We start from the raw sequence: 17,739 nt of genomic DNA, 5'->3' as shown, positions 1-17,739 counted from the left end.
TACAAGTAACTTTTTATCCTTTGTTTCCATTATGGGGAATGTCCTGCAGTGCATTTATTAAGTAATTGTCCTTTCCTCTTGTTTAATTGGCTGCTATTCAGATTGCTATAATTCTGTTTCCTTTGTTATGTGTCTTATTTTGCTGAAATTACCTAAAATCTATATGAAAGTGCAGGCCACTTTTAAATGCTATTTTCACAGATTTGCAATGTGGTGCAATTTGGACCAAAAATGTCTTCTCTTTAAACCATAGTCTGTGTAGAGTTAACTGAAATTAGTCAGGATAATAGTTGGAGACCTGCATAACTGCCCTAGGCTAGTGAGGTGCCCAAAAAAAAATGCCTCCCTGCTGAGATGTACTATGTGGATAATCTTTGAGAACAGGATTGAATGGGCTGTGATGTCTCCCCATAGATTCTCCTCACAGTTTAGACTTCCACGTGACAGAAGTGTATTTGGGTAATGTGTTAGAGTTTTGTCAGTGCTTGAGTATCTCCTGGCATGTGGCAGCACATTCCGAAATATTATGATGGGGAAAATTAAAAAGCAGTTTTTTGATGACGTTTGGTGTTTTTTAATTCCTTTTTTCTCCCCTCTCTTTCAGTGGAAGCAGCTGAGCTCTGGTGTTCTGCCATTCCAAAAAATCATATGTTTAACAAGCGTTGGCATATGATATCCATACACATACTATGGCCATATTTATTTGCTCAGAAAAAAAAGGCTGATCGCTATCTACAGTGGGCCTTTGCAGCCAAATTCATAGATGCAGAGTAAGTCTTTGTGTTTTTGCTGAACAGTTTCTTTAACCTTGCCGTCCTACAATGACCTGGATAACATAGTGGTTGATAACATGAATTCCAAACTTGCTTCCGAGTAGAAAATGTCCTTGCAGTTTGCCGTGGAGGGTGTACAGGCTAGAAAGTGGCAGTGGAACACCACTATCCCTGTGCTTTAAATTGGGAATGAAAGGAGGAGTAAAAGAACTTTGTATTTATTTTGCATCCTTGTGATGTTCCAAAGTTACGTTTAATTACTTTTTATTGTGTTGACGCTGCTCAATATAGGTAAATATGGCTGCTAATTTGTGCTCTGCAAGGTCCAACAAAGAGTTATGACATATCTTTATGATGTTGATTGAAGGGTGAGGGTCAGCCAGTATATTGGGAGAACTACCCTGGCCGTCTTCAAATAATGCCATAAAATCTTTTACATCCATCATCTCTTTTATAACCTAGGTAGTACTGTTTTAATCAGATTCTCACCATGCGTGTTTAAGAATTTGTGACTTGCATGGGAGTCCAGAGCTTTAGTTCACATCAGTTCAGACTACCAGACCGAAAGTCTCCAAGCTTAACTCTGGTTGTAAGTGACATGAAATGAGTTTGACTGTTTCTCGACCAGGTTGCAATTGGGTGCTGAGCTAAATTTAGCACTTATTGCTAAGTTCATTCCTGGAAGATGTAAGGGATGCTGGTGAGAATAGAAAAATCCATGTTGGTGTTCTTCAAAGGTGCAGGAAGCGACACGTTGGTATAGCTTTAAGGGAAATGAGTGCTTTAGAAAGCACAATGGGTCTAAAAATTTAACAGAAGTATTTTAGCGAGTGATTGGCACACATTCAGATATTACGTGCAAAAGAAACTTAATGTGTAAAAGTTACAGGAGCTTCAATCTTCAGTTTTGTATTTTTTCCAGGAATTATGATGTCTTTGAAATGAATGTGATAAAGCTACAAAATATTGAACTCCTGGAAGCGGTGCTTGAAGCAATAGGGAAACATATTGTAAGTACACTTTTATAAATTCAATGTTCGACGGTTGGTAAAATGTTTTGTCCATACGTTTAAAGTTGAGTCAGTAATTAGGAACAGAATCATTGACAGTGCCGGTGCTTTTGAATCAGGAACATTTCCTTCTGGGGAGTCAGTGGGAAAGGGTCAAACACGGGATAAAATGGAAATATTTTTTCATACAGAGGGTTGTGGGGGTCCGAAACTCGCTGCCTGAAAGGGTCGTAGAGGCAGAAACCCTCAACTCATTTAAAAGGCGTCTAGGTATGCACCTCAAGTGCTGTAACCTGCAGGGCAACAGACCAAATGCTGGAAAGTGGGATTAGGCTGGGTGGCTTGTTTTCCAGCCAGTGCAGACACACTGGGTCAAATGGCCTCTTTCTGTGCCGTAAACTTTCTATGATTCTATGGAGGGGGAAGAGTGGCAATACAGCACAGAAGGACCATTCAGCCTGTCAAGCCAGTGTCGGCTCTCTGCAAAAGCAATTTAGCTTGTCCCACTCCTCCATCCTTTCCACTATAGCCTTGCAAATATTTTCACCTCAGCTTTCCATCCAATTTCCTCTTGAAAGCCAGAATTGAACCTGCCGCCACCAACTCCGAGGCAGTGCATTCCACATCCTAGCCGCTCGGTGCATGAAAAAGCTTTTCCTCATGTTGCCTTTGTGCAACATTATCACTATCCTTGCAGGAATTTTCAGGTATTAATTTCATTGTATGCAAGTAATAGTAATATGGCTATTTTTCTCTGATGTGCAGCTATAGTGAATTAGTTTAACTCAAGTTACTTGAATTCAATTTCAAGAGAAATCTGCAATTAAAAAGTTGGCAGCAGTAAAACCGACCTCTTAGATTGTCGTAAAAGCCCGACTGGTTTGCGAATGTCCTCAAGGGAAGAAAACCTACCCTTCTTGCCTCGTTTGGCCTTTGTGTAACTCCAGTCTCTCACCATTGCAGTTGATTCTTAACTGTCCTCCGAAGTGTGCTGGCAAAGCACTCAGCAGTAAATGCTGGTCTTTCCTGGATGGTCACATCCCGAGAATAAATGAATTTCAAAAAAAAAGCCGTGCTGCCACAATCAGGTACAGAATCACCTGTGCAGCGAAGGGGGGGAAATCATCCAGTGATCATCTCCTGAACTGATATCTGGTGATTCACTTTGGCAAATTACTGTTCGTGGGTGTTGGTTGAAAATAAAACCTTGCCTGTGATGCCCTTCTATTGTTGATTGCTACCTCTCTAAGAAGAGTATAATGACAGTAAGTGACATGCTGGAGAGCTTCTAACGTCTGCCACATTTTCAATCAATGGGGTTGTTTCTGGAAGGAGGGGAGAAAACTGGAATGGCCTTCCATTAATAGAAAGAACTGGCAATTATACAGGGTGAGATTTACTGACCCTGCCCACCAGCAGCATCTTCCAGTCCCGCCGAAGTCAACAGACCTTTGGCTGGCTCGGCGCATACGCTGTGGCAGGAGCCACCACGCCAGGACTGGAAAATCCTGGCCATAGTGTTTCACAGCAAATTAAGTAACATGTAAGCGTAGTCACTTGTAGTCAAACGCAGCTGATAATAGTGGATAACAAAGCTCCACATACAGCAATGAGATAAATGACCGGATAATTTTGTTTTGGGAGTGTTGTGAATAAATGTTGGCCAAGACACCAGGGATCTTCCCATACTGCTCTTCAAATTAATATCAATGACACCTTTTATGTCCACCTGTGAGGACATACAAGTCATCAGTTTAAATCGCACCCAAAAGATAACACTTCCAATAGTGCAGCCTTCTCTCAGGACTCTATTGAATTGTCAGCTTACATCACAGGATCACAAAATTGGTACAGCGCAGAAGGAGGCCTTTCAGCCCACCATGCCTGCACCAGCTCCCCAAATGAGCAATTCATCTCAAAAATAAAAATACCTGGAAAAACTCAGCAGGTCTGACAGCATCTGCGGAGAGGAATACAGTTAACGTTTTGAGTCCATATGACTCTTCAACAGAACTAAGGGAAAATAGAAGAGAGGTGAAATATAAGCTGGTTTAATGGGGGGTGTGGGGGGGGGGGAGTGGGACACGTAGAGCTGGATAGAGAGCCAGTGATAGGTGGTGATTGCCAAAAGATGTCATAGACAGAAGGACAAAGAGGTGTTGACGGTGGTGATATTAGCTAAGAAATGTGCTAATCGGTGACATTAAGGGTAGAAAGCAGGATGAGCAAGGTACAGATAGCCCTAGTGGGGGTGGGGTGGGGGAAGGGATCGAAATAGGCTAGAAGGTAGAGATAAAACAATGGATGGAAATACATTTAAAATAATGGAAATAGGTGGGAAAAGAAAAATATATATAAATTATTGGAAAAGGGGGGGATCGGAAGGGGGGTGGGGATGGAGGAGAGAGTTCACTGGCCCTCTATCCAGCTCTACCTGTCCCACCACCACCCCCCTCCACTTAAGCAGCTTATATTTCACCTCTCTTCTATTTTTCCTTAGTTCTGTTGAAGAGTCATACAGACTCGAAACGTTAACTGTATTCCTCTCTGCAGATGCTGTCAGACCTGCTGAGTTTTTCCAGGTATTTTTATTTTTGTTTTTGTTTTGGATTTCCAGCATCTGCAGTTTTTTGCTTTTATCTGAGCAATTCTCCTAGTGCCATTCTCCTGCCTTCTCCCAGTAACCCTGCACATCCTTCCTTTTCAAATAACAGTCTAATTCCCTTTTGAATGCCTCGATTGAACCTCCCTCCACCACGCTCTCAAGCAGCGCATTCCAGACCTTAACCTCTTACTGGGTGAAAAAGTATACTAAGCGCTCAAACCCTACTCTAGAAACTGCCATTCAGAGGAAATAATGATGTTTATGTATACTGAAACATTTGCTGAATTCAGCTTTAACTTTTTTTTAAAAGCTACTGCAGGTAGGTTGAACACCTCAATTATCTTCAACTTTTCTTTTCCAGCACTCCACAAAATTTGTGTCCTGTTTATTGGATTTATGGGATAAAGTAGATGAGGTAAGTAAAGCAACTAAACATTGACTTCTCTTAAGTAGTTGTTTGCAAAGAACTTATAAAGTTACATTATTTGACCCGGATCCTAGTGCTGAACAGTAAATAAATTGAATATTCAATAAGGATCCTCTGAATTTTTGGCCTGTCTTCAAGATGTAGTAGTGGTGCCAGGAATGTCATTTTAATGGATAGCCGGATGTAAAATTGTTTGCTAAGGATAGGGGATGGGGACAATAATGTTTTCCTGTCTTTTACTTCTCATTTGTTTGTAATGCGTAAATTGGCACCTACAAGATTGTCTCTCTGATTTGTGGTTCTGAAACTTTTTCGTTCACGAACCACTTAGGTGGGGCAAAAGACCCACTGGACCACCTGCCAGTCCAATCCCGCATGCTTTTGCTTGCCACTGCAAAAATACTCTTCAGAATTAATAGGAAGCGTGGCACTGCTTTTGGTGAAACACCAATGGGGCGATGTCTGCTTCCAAAATCGAGAGCTTCAGTCCCATGTCGGGCTGGCTCTACGTTCAGTTGGTGGTTTGTCTTTGTTTGTAGTCCCACAAGTGTTGAAAATCCAATCTTGCAGTTGTATGTTGCTACAGTAACATAAATCTAGCTAAGAAAATGATGTTGCTGATGCCAAATCGTGCCAAGAACAAGGGAACCAGCCTGGTTGTGTGACATCATGCAAGTGGTGGGGATGAGCATTCTGACGTGTTCTACTGTATGGCCTCGGCCATGGCATTGCACCTGAGAGGTTTGCACTTTGGGCCAGCCCATGGGCCACCTGAAGGACCTTCACAGACCACACTTTGAGAACCACTGCTCTTCGAAATGTCCAAATATTTTATATATTGTATATTTTATGTTGTTCACAATCAGAAATGTAGCAGAGAACGTAGTGGACTACCAAAGAACAATTCTAGGAAAGTAACTTGTATGTTGACCACATGCAGAAAACCACAAACTGAAGGCTTGAAAGCTATTGAAAAGCTGCATAAATATGGGACTCGGATTATTTTTCCAGTGCTCGAATGTATATATAAGTTGTCCTGGGACACATTTTATCCTGCACCAAGTCCCATTCACCTGACACCCTTGTCTTTGCTGGCATGTATTGCCTCTCCCTATCTCTGCGACATCTTCTAGCCTGACAACCCTCCTTTCCTGGAACTTTCCTCTAACCTTTGTGCATTCCTGTCCCCTTAATTGGCAAACATCGCTTCAGCTGGTCAGGCCTCATGCTTGGGAGTCCGCTCCTTAAAGCCTCTAGCCTCTCCACCTCTTTCTCCCCCTTTGAAACCCTCCTTAAAATCACTTCTTGCCACTCCTCCTGATGTCCATTTTTTTTAAGCTCAGTGCTCGTTTTTGCCTGGTTGTTTTGGAGCATTTTTCTATATCAGAGATGCTACATTTAAGACAAGTTACTAATTTATGCCTCCTCTAGATCCATCTTTGTTTCTTTACTTGCAAAATTATAATCTCCTTTTGTTTTGCACCATTATCCCTTCTGTCGTTTAATCTCTTGCATTCCACCATCACAGACCTTCCATTTTGTTTTCCCCCTCCACTTTTCCTTTGCCTCTGTAGTTGCTTAAAACACGTTAAACCACTTTACAGCTCTGACAAGGTCATTAACCTGAAATGTTGGGCAGAATTTAATGGTCATGGCAGGGTGCCTATCCACTGGCTGGAAAACTGGCGGCAACTCTACCATGGCCATTTCCAGGAGACCTGAAGGGATTTAAGCCCAATCAGGCACCTACCTGATCAGCGTTGAGCTTCCCGACTACCATGAGGGGAATTCCCGCCTCGCTCACCTTCCCCACTCCTGGAAACCCTGATGAAGAATTGGTATCCCGCTTCCCAAAGCTGCTGGCCAATCAGAGGCTGGCAACTCTCCGAAATCGGCGGTGCCACCGGGCGAGAGGGCCACTTCCAGTATTGCGGTGTGGCCTACACCATGGATCAATGCTGAAGCCCCAGGAAAAAGGTGAACCTGGTGGGTTTGCTGGGTCAAGATGAGGCGACCCAAGTGAGGGGGAGGAGCGGTGCCTAACAAGACGGAGCACCCATTGCCAACCTACAGACCTATCTTGCAGGGATTTCCTGGTTGTAGGCCCGCATGTCGTTGCCCCCACTGCTGCTGGTTAAGTACTAGCAGTGGCAGGTTGAGGACCTTAAATGATCACTTAAGGGTCTCGATTGATCTTCAGGCATGAAGACTGTTCTTGAGTTTTCCTGTCCTGGACTAAATTGGAGGAAGGGGGGAAGGCAGTGGAATCTCCAACCCGCATCTTTACACCTGCTCACACTGCCCTTACTGCCTTCAAACCCACCTTTGTTGGCGGTGGGGGTAGGGGGCCATTAAATTCCACCTTTTAACTCTGTTTCTCTCTCGCCAGATTCTGCCTGACCTACTGAGTATTTTCAACATCTTCTGATTTTTATTTGAAATACAAGTTAATATTATTTAATTTTACAAACATTTGTTTGCTGGAAGAATGTATGCTGAAGATGGACAGAAAAGAAAATTGTAATTTCTGTACAGTTCTTTTCATTTCCATTGCACAGATTAATTGCGATCTTGACAATGCCATTGATATGATTGAAAAGGCAGGAGAATTTAACTCTCTGCGTGCGGAGGTGAACTCTGGAACAAAACGGTCACGAATGGCAGCTATTGCAATTACCTGTTTTCAGTGTAAGTAGTCTGAGAACTGTACAGCATTAATGGAGAATACCCACATTCATCCTGGCATGTTATACTTAAAGTGCAAGTCAGCCTGACAGCATAACAGGTGGTGAAGTCTGGAACATTGGCTGTGGGGTCTGTAAAATGTCACATCTCATTTACACCAACGTGATGAACCACTTGTAATATGGCAAGTGAATTTATAGTCTTTAAATACATTTATTTATTTTGTTATGGCACGGCTGATGGTAGAGGCCAAGCTGCCCAAATCCCAGAGGGAAACGTGAAACAGCTGCCAAAATGGTTTTTGCAATTTGTATAGTATGAAGAGAGGTTCTGAAATCAGGAAATGATGTCCCCAACTACTTGTGATGATTCTACGGTAAAATAAGCAATTATTAAAAGAATAAAGGGAAAAAAAACACAATTACACTTAAACACAAGAATGGCTTCACACAGTAAACAGTACTTTAAAACAGTTCTACAAGATCTTAACTACCTTCAGAGCTAACCTTGCCCTTTTCTGTTCAACTACCCTTACAGATTTTAAAAGATATAGAATTCCAGTAATTTTTACCACACGGTGCCTTTCTTCCTTGGGGTGTCCTGTGAGGCTGGTGGCAACTGGGCAGGCCTGGCCTGTTCACACTGTCTTCTTGGAGTTCTGCTCAGCTATCCTGCTGTCTTCTGGGAGATCTGACCCACCTAGGCATCTGTATTTCCTTAAATGCATCCCTTCCCTTTGATCCCTCTATTGTCTCAACCAGCCTCTTCAAAAATACTTTCTCAAGAATTGATTAAACTCGTTTTGTTCCCCTAGCTCTTACACTTGTAAAAACAAACTTACCCTATCTTTAAGATAAGATAAACTTTACTTTCTCAAGAATTGATTAAACTTGTTTTGTTCCCCTAGCTCTTAGACTTGTGAAAACAAACTTACCCTATCTTTAAGATAAGATAAACTTTACTTTCTTATACCTTTTACAACCTACATATATCCTCCTCTGGACTAAAACAACTCAATTCAAAAACGCTCCTGTTGTTGCTTTATGTAAAACTCTGGAGTTCCTCTTGGTTCATTAACATATAAAAACTACTACTTGCTGTTGGCTTTAGACTCTTGCAGTCACTCTGGCTCTTAATCCAATTACCATATTTACACCCCCAACAGCTTGTCTTCCAGTACATAAGAATATGACAGGGTTATTAACAGAAAAAAAATTACAGTTTGTTTTCTCGACAAAGCATAGAACAATTAAATGGAGAAAGATGTTGTTATTAGTTATTATTGAGGACAGGAAGAAGTGGTGGCATAGTGGTATTGTCACAGGACTAATATCCTAGAGACTCAGGGTAATGCTCTGGGGACCTGAGTTCGAATCCCAACTTGGCAGATGGTGAAATTTGAATCCAATAAAAATCTGGAATTAAAAGTCTGATGATGACCATGAAACCATTGCCAGTTGTCGCAAAAAACCATCTGGTTCACTCATGTCCTTTAGGGAAGGAAATCTGCCACCCTTACCTAATCTGGCCTACATGTGACTCCAGACCCACAGCAATGTGGTTGACTCTTAAAATACCCTCTGAACAAGGCAGCTCACCACCACCTTCTCAAGGGCAATTAGGCATGGGAAATAAATGCTGGCCCACATCTCATGAATTAAGAAAAAAGACAGGATGATTAAATTGGCAGAAACATGGCAAATATAAAAGTGTGAAAGGCTGCACTTTGGATCGATGAATATGAAAAGACAGTATACTATAAATTGCACGATTTTGAATAGTTTAGATGAGCAGAGAGATCTTGGTGTCCACATACATAAATCCTTAAAAGGTGGCAGGGCAAGTGATAAGGTAGTTTTAAAGAAAAATGTGGGTCACTTTGCTTTTATTTTCCACATCATGCAAGAACTTTATATATCACTGGTTAGGCCTCTGCTAGAGTAATGTGCACATTTCTGGGCACCACACTTCAGGAAATATATAAAGGCCTAAGGAAGGGTATAGACGGAGTTCGCAAGGATGCTACCAGGAATAACAAACTTCAGTTATGAGGAGAGATTGGAAAAGTTAGGATTATTCTCCTTGGAACAGAAGTCAGAGACCATTTAAATAGAGGCTTTCAAGGCGATGAGAAGTTTGATAGAGAAAAACTATTGCCTCTGAAGGTGGGTCAATAAACAGGCAATAGGTTTAAAATCAGTGGGAAAAGATCCACAGTGGAAATGAAGAGAGTTGTTTGAATCTGCAACACTCTACCTGAAAAAGTGGTGGTAGCTGGTTCCATAAATAATTTTAAAAGTGAGTTGTGAGTAGGAGAAAACAAGAAACTTACAGGATTATGGACAGAAAGCAGAGGTGTTTGAAAGGTGAAGTTCCTATGAATTGCTTAAAAAAAAATTCAAATCTACCACTAATGATGCCTCTAACAGATTTCTATAGAAGCACAAATACAATTAGTTTAGAACTCCACCCCACAACAGCTCAATTCCATCATCCAATACGACAAGCCTTTCCTACCTCCACTTTGACACTCATTTACAAATCCTTTCATAACTTCATCTCTGTAAACATCCCACCTCTGTAACCTCCTATATCCACCCTCTTTCTTTCTCTACTTCTCTTTCTGGATTCTTGGGATTCGAACCCGAGCCCCCAGAGAATTCTGGTTCTGATGAAGAGTCATACGGACTCGAAACGTTAATTCTATTCCTCTCCGCAGATGCTGTCAGACCTGCTGAGTTTTTACAACTATTTTTGTTTTTGTTTCAGGTTTCCAGCATCCGCAGTATTTTGCATTTACCCCAGAGAATTATCCTGGGTCTCTAGGATACTAGTCGAGTAATAATATCTTGTCTATGTCATCCTGAAGCCTACTATCTATCCTGACCACCACCATGTTGCTAAGTTTCATATCATCTGCAAACTTTATAATATTGCTCCCTAAACCCGTTTAGGTTCTTATAAATATTGAAGAATAATGGTCCCAGAACTGACCCTGGGGGACACCAGTACAAACCACCTCCCTGTTTGAAAAACATCCATCCGCCATCACCCTCTACTTCCTTTCACACAACCAATTCTGTATCCATACCACCCACTTTCCACTTAATTCAATGGCCTTCCATCTTCTTAGCAAACCACCTGTGGGGCACTTTGTCAAATGCCTTATGCAATTGACATCTATTGATGATCGATCAACCTCCTCTGATACTTCACCAAAGAATTCAATCAAGTTAGTTGGGCACAGTTTGCCTTGAACAAATCTGAGCTGGCTCACCTTGATTTTTTTAAAATTAATTCACAGGATGTGGGCTTCGCTGACTGAGCCAGCATTTATTGCCCATCCCTAGTTGCCCTTGAGAAGGTGGTGGTGAGCTGTCGTCTTGAACCGCTGCAGCCCATGCCTTTCCAATTGAAATGTTATTCTTGACCCTGATCAAGTGTTCAATAACTTCCTCGCTATTGTTACACCAATCTGTAGTTGCCTGGTTTATCCTTTTCCCATTTCTTGTATATCATTTATGGAATAACATTAAACAACCCTGCAGTCTTCTGGTGCTACTCATGCATCCAGTGAGCATCCTAGGATGCGTTTCGTTCAGACCAGATGACTTAGCAATTTTCAGTAATGTTAGTCTTTTTGATGTCTTTTTTCTATTACTATCCTGTCCATAACTTCCCTTTCCTCTTTTATTGTGAACTTCATATCATCTAATTTCTTTGGGAAGGGAAAATGCAGTCTTCTAATTCAATCTAACAGCCATGTCCTTTGCTGCTATATGAATATTTCCGTTTGCATCCTTTCACGAGGCCATGCCCCTTTATTTTTGAAAATATGATTTTTAAACTTTTAACTGACTAGAAATTTTGCAATTTCAACTGATACAGAGCAAACTGCTTAAAATGCAAGGCCACATTCCAAGGTAAAGGTGAGAAACAAGCTAACCACCCTCCAGGGAATGTGTAGAGAGAAACATTTCCTATAACCCAGACATCCATTGAAACTCCTAACTGTCTGAGGAAGAGACATTAAAAACAAAAAGTACTGGTTATTGAAATAATGTCTGCCACAGACAGACATGTCCAAAACCTCTTCGAAATACACATTTCCAGGCAAAGCTGCCCAGAGAGATTGCAAGTGACACAGGCGGTGTCAAGGAAGCCTTTAGCAGAGGAAACAGGCTGAATGCTGCTCACTCTCTCTCTCTCTCTCTCTCTCTCCTATCTCCTTTGGAATAAGTATGTCATCTGGTTGGAGAAGCCAACTCTACCAGAAACCTACCAGAGAACCGAGATCTCATAATAATTGCAACATCTACATCTGACCGCATCCAAGAACTAACTAACACAAATTGGCCAGTGTGTTTTAAAATCTATGCTACTAGGGCAATTAAATTACATTTAACAGCATATTCTTTTACCATTTTTGTATTGGACTCTAACTCCCCTTATTTCTGATGCCTATGTGTATAAGTGTGTGTGTGTAAACTCCCCTTATTTCTGATGCCTATGTGTATAAGTGTGTGTGTGTCCCCAAGTGACTCCATGAGGGCCGAATGCTTGACGTCACACTTTTATTATTTTTCTTGGGTTTAGTGGTTAATAAATTTGCCCTTTGACTCAGCAAAATCCTGTTTGATTGACTCTACATTGCTCACAGCTTAAATAGTTAAATCCATTCTGATTTGGAAAAGGCATATCCTGGTGAAAAAGAAACTTGAACCTTTGTTGTGACTAACTGAGGAGGTTGAATAGAGCGGAGCCGGTTCATCCCTTCCCACCTGGTTGTAACAATCCCAATAGGCCCAATTCCCCCCCATCCCCGTCCCCTCAACTAATCTTTACGCTTTATATATTTATATGTTCCACTTTCTGCTCATACTCTGACCCTGACTTACCACTATCACTGACTCTCTGCTACTTGTTCTCCTGCTTTTTTCTGTTGGCCTCTCACACTGTTACCTCTCACGCACACCCTCTCCGCTCCATTCCAGATTTATCTTGGAAATGTTGATAGTGACATGCATAATTGCATCACTCGGCCATATGATACAAGTCTGCTTTATAACAGCTGTTGGCAACTCTTGAACTTTCCCTCATAAGTTTATCTTCCACTCCCACCCCACCCAAATGGGGGTAGGTATCTGATCGCTGTCCAGTATCTCCCACAGCTGAAGTTAGGAACTTGCTATGCGGTTATCAACCACGGTAGAGCATTTCTGCTCTGATGTTTTTGTGTAAGCCAGCTGTGACTTAGTTTGGAATCTGTTTAAATTTAAAGTTTAGTTCCTGCATATGTTTCCAATTTTCTGTACTACTTTTTTTCATCCTCTACTGAAAGTTTCAAATCCTGTTGGACGTGGTGCCATGTATGTCAGGCTTGCTCTCTTACCTTACCTAAGTGGCTATTTGTGCGTGCACTTACGGAGCAAGCATTTCATGTGGGAGGCATTGTAGCTGAGTGCAGTTGCACGCAGGTGAAATTATGTCCTAGTTGGGGGCATAGGTAGTGAGACAAGGTGTCCCTACTGCCTCCCTACACCATCAGCCAACTTAACTTAGACTGGAAAGCGAACTTGGGACCGTAAGGCCTGCAGATCTCACCTACTTGCCACCAATTGGACTGTCAGAAACCTGACTGTGCGAATTGCGAAGGAACAATGTTTATTTTCAACTTTTTTTTCTTCTTGCAGATGCATATCTTTGTAAAGGTGGTGAGAATATTCCTAATTTAGTGCCAAAGAGAGAGGACCAGGTATGTAGAAAGAGAGTAAAGAATTCTGTCACAAGGTTTTGTGCTGCCAAATGCTGAGCTGCAAAGTTTTCAGCAGAAATATACTAAAGAATTTTCCTCAGGTATAAATATTACCTCACTTTTCAATGACCATTGCTGTGAAGGCTCATGCTCATTTTCATCACTGTTCTTAATGTTGGAATTATCTCCTTTGTTTCTGTATTGTTGTAAAAAGAGGCATGCTTTTGAAGCTTTTCATCTTGCTCTCATCAGGACCGAATCACAAGGATACAAAATTTCAATGAGAACAATAATTTATCTTGCATGAGAAAGGGATGCTGATTGGTTGGCAAATGGACTCTGATTGCTAGAGGCATTGCCATGGAGAATGCACCAAAAAACATTCCCCCAACCTTTTGTTTAGTTGAGAAAGGTGCAATATTTGGACAAATTCTTTGTTTGCAAAGGATAGGGCCCTGCATGTGAATATATGTAGCTTCTAATACACAAGTGAGCCACATTGTGGACCCAACTGAGTATTTGATAAACAACAAAATCACTATGCAATTATAACATTTATTGAACTTACTCTTCGGGCGTGAGGAGAAAGTGGGAAAAGTAGAAAGTGGAAACCTTTGTTGAGATGCAATTCTAGATTTCCCGTTCTTATGATTTTTACAGGTGCTGCTAATACATTAAATATTGCATTTCTATTGCTATCTTGAAATAAATCAGAGCCAGTAAATCTGGAGTTTATATCTGCTTGTAGGAGGTACGCCTGTGATTTTTTTTTAGTAATATACTTTATAGAAAAACATTTTTAACACTGTTAGAGTTTGATTCATTGACATTAAAAATTGCAGTGACTGAGGTGTCTGCAACATATTTTAACATCTCAATTCTCTTTTCACCATTTCAGAGAAGTGAAGCATATAGAAAGAGAGGCAATGAAGAATTTAAAAATGAAAACTATGAAGCTGCTGTAAACTGGTACTCCAAGGCGATTGATTTAAGGTACTTGAGCAAGAGCATAAACTTCACTTGTTCATTTGTGCAGGCTGATGTTGTATAAGTTGCTTTGTAAGCAGTTTTGTTCTGTGCTGTTCAAAATGATTGAAAAAAAATAAAATGCTTTAATAACAATAGAAAAAATCTCAAACTAGCATACAACATGAATTAATTTTAATTCTGTTTTTGCTACCACTCTTTTAAAATTTTTGCAGTCTGATGCAGTGCAGCATACAGAGGATTAATTGATCTCCTCTAGCAAATCTTTATCACAAACTGCTAAACTTAACCCATGTTTTCAGCAGTAGCTTCTCCAGTGTCTTTTTTACTTTTATAGTTGAAGAATATTACTTAATTTCTTGAAAGCAGTTGTCTCATAGGAATTAAATGATCCCAAGACTGCAGAAGTTAAAATAAAAGCTGTGTAGGAGCTTATGGTTTTGAAGCTCTGTTTGTCTTAGCTAGAGGTAAATTGTAGATTAATGATTACATTAATTTTCAATCTCTTTCAGACCTGACAATCAAATTCTATATGGAAATCGAGCTCTCTGCTTTTCACGAATTGAAAATTACACGTAAGTTTGAAAAATTATAATAACTAAGTACTATATTTGAATGCTAAGTGATGTTTAAGTGGTTGAAACGAGTCAATTTAGGAACGTCATTCTAAACCTTATGATTTACTTCTGTTGGGTTCAGGAAGCAAAAAGTCTCACTTTAGATCTTCACTGAAGTTTCAACAAGATACAGCAAAATACATTGGAAAAAAGTAATAAATAAACTTGAAGCACCCTGGCTCTTAATGGAAATTTGTGTAGTGTTGTCCTGCTATACCTTAAAAAAGAGACTTGTATTTATATAACACCTTTCACAGCCCCAGGAGGTCCCAAAATGCTTTACAACCAATTAAATACTTTTGAAATGTAGTGACTATTTGTCGTGGAGGAGACCCAGCAGAAAGAAATCACATAAGCACTCCTAAAGTCCAGCAGCAGCCTCTTTTCAACCTAAATGAGTTGGTGCGTGTTGCTTGGAAAATTCTCTCATTTCATGTTTCAGAATCTTTCCAGTTACTTCTGCCTGAAGGGTTAGCAAGTTTATCCAGTATCTAGCTGAGCATTCCAATCAGAAAGGTCTAAATTCAATGCCCAGTTTTTGACTTTAGCTGATTTCAACTGGGTCAGTTGTAGGGGTGCTGTTCTAACTCAGAACCTTTGGGTTATGGAGAAGAAACTCAACCAAGGATCCTGTTTCTGCCGGCTATCCAGCAATCTTTGTTGGAAGTAGGCTGAGTTTTTCGTAGAATGTTGCAACGCAGAAACAGGCCATTTAACCCTTTGCTGCCGCTGTTGTTTTTTTCTATTCTACTCTTCCCTACCATTTAAATTCTGGCAAAATACATCCCTCCATTTCACTTTTTTTAAAATAAAATCTTGACAATGATAAGCTTTGATAACGTCAACCATTTCCTTAGTGTATCCAAGGTGAGTTGCTGAAATATGAAGTTTTGTAGTCTAAATTCGAGAGTGTTGCATTTTTTAAGCAGAGCGGAAAGGTGTACAGGAAACTAAACTGAATGGTTGCTCTGCTCAAGAGGCAGTTATTGTGAAGAGATTTTGTTTTTAAATGAACTTTTTAAATTAAACATATACTTGGGAGAAATACCTGAAGACCAAGCATTGACCAATTCTTTGGGCTTCATAGAAATTTGCCAAATTGGTTCTTTTTACCTAGTTTTGGCCTATTCATTCAGTCATTCAAAGCATACATTATGCAACTTGCAGATATTTAACTTGAGTTTGATATTTTTAATGTACTTCTCCAGGTTAAAACCCATAGTTGAGTAAGAGACTCTAGAGAAGGGGTTCTGCACAAATCAGCGTTTTTTTGTAATGAGTGATGAACAAATTGTTAGTGCAATGTTAGCTCTGCCCCATACCAAACTTAAAATGTTATCAGAAGCTGTGTGTCGTTTGAGTTGCCCAAGGGCAAGGAGCAACCAAATAGCTACCAAACCTGTTTTGGGTTGGGTGTGACTACGTTTTTAAACCTGTTCCGCACGACAGATTGCTTAACATGGAATAGTTGGATGATGAAGTGTACCTGCATAGTGCATCCGTTTTGTACCGAACACGTTGCACGTTTGCTTTTTTTTCTCTCCTTCCTCTCCTGAAGGTGTTGACTCTTTGCTGAGACATGCTTCTAATGGCAGCGGCAGCGCCCCAGTATCTTTAACTTAAACTGAATTTGTTGCAGTGTTTTTACTAATTATCACCAGAAAAAATTGCTATTTAGTTGTCAATCCATTTATCAGTTGAACGGGTTGTTTGAGAGTACTTTTATTTTTCTTTATAGGAAAGCACTTGGTGATGGAAAGCGAGCGATAGTTTTGAAACCTAATTGGCCCAAGGTTAGTTTTTTCTGTTTACAGTTCTCTCCCTTCTGCCCTACCCACTGTCATGTATCCATCATTATATCCCACTTAATGTAGTTTTTTAATTTCTTGGAGATGACGCATTGAGAACGAATTTCTGCTGAAGCAAAAAACGTAGTGCTATTACTGGAATTAGTCTACAACATACTGGAAAATGCAAATTTTGATGACATCTTATTCAAATTATATAGTTCATAAGGATGGCATGTACAGAAAACATAATTGAGAGGTGTAATTTGTGACATTTATTATAACATGTTTGAATTGATAATACTTTATTGGTTTCAGGATCATTTTGTTGTATCCTGTGGCTCTATCATGGTGCTCAAAGCTAATCTTAATATTGCTAATTTCTATAATTCTTTTCAGCATTAGAATTTAAACTAATCCTAGTTAGTACATAACAAAAACAGAATTACTTGGAAAAACTCAGCAAGTCTGGCAGCATCGGCGGAGAAGAAAAGAGTTGACGTTTCGAGTCCTCATGACCCTTCAGCAGAACTGAGTAAAGTTAGGAGAGGGGTGAAATATAAGCTGGTTTAAGGTGGGGGGGTGGTGGTTGTAGGGACAAGCAAGCAGTGATAGGAGCAGATAATCAAAAGATGTCACAGACAAAAGGAACAAAGAGGTGTTAAAGGTGGTGATATTATCTAAGAAAATGTGCTAATTAAGAATGGATGGCAGGACACTCAAGGTACAGCTCTAGTGGGGGTGGGGTGGAAAGACTGACAGGGTATTACAGTTATAGATTTAAAAATAATGGAAATAGGTGGGAAAAGAAAAATCTATATAAATTTTTGGAAAAAACAAAAAGGAGAGGGAAGAAACGGAAAGGGGGTGGGGATGGGGGAGGGAGTTTAAGATCTAAAGTTGTTGAATTCAATATTCAGTCCGGAAGGCTGTAAAGTGCCTAGTCGGAAGATGAGGTGCTGTTCCTCCAGTTTGCGTTAGGCTTCACTGGAACAATGCAGCAAGCCAAGGACAGACATGTGGACAAGAGAACAGGGTGGAGTGTTAAAATGGCAAGCGACAGGGAGGTTTGGGTCTTTCTTGCGGACAGACC

At 40.4% G+C, this 17,739-nt stretch overlaps 1 protein-coding gene across 1 annotated transcript in view; it reads left to right on the top strand.

Moving 5' to 3' along the window:
* The window catches only part of ttc3 (tetratricopeptide repeat domain 3), a 120,022-nt gene that overhangs the window by 16,411 nt on the left and 85,872 nt on the right, over nt 1-17,739 (top strand). The window contains exons 4-11 of the mRNA XM_078560306.1: nt 605-770; nt 1,696-1,783; nt 4,750-4,803; nt 7,374-7,503; nt 13,194-13,255; nt 14,154-14,248; nt 14,755-14,817; nt 16,598-16,652. Of these exons, the coding sequence (XP_078416432.1) occupies nt 605-770; nt 1,696-1,783; nt 4,750-4,803; nt 7,374-7,503; nt 13,194-13,255; nt 14,154-14,248; nt 14,755-14,817; nt 16,598-16,652 (713 nt within the window). The remainder of the gene's footprint in view (nt 1-604; nt 771-1,695; nt 1,784-4,749; nt 4,804-7,373; nt 7,504-13,193; nt 13,256-14,153; nt 14,249-14,754; nt 14,818-16,597; nt 16,653-17,739) is intronic.

The sequence above is a fragment of the Cetorhinus maximus genome, chromosome 16 (genome assembly GCF_964194155.1).
Source record: "Cetorhinus maximus chromosome 16, sCetMax3.hap1.1, whole genome shotgun sequence".
NCBI lineage: Eukaryota > Metazoa > Chordata > Chondrichthyes > Lamniformes > Cetorhinidae > Cetorhinus > Cetorhinus maximus.
The sequence above is the reverse complement of the archived record's forward strand: the minus strand, read 5'-3'. Positions and strand labels throughout refer to the sequence as shown.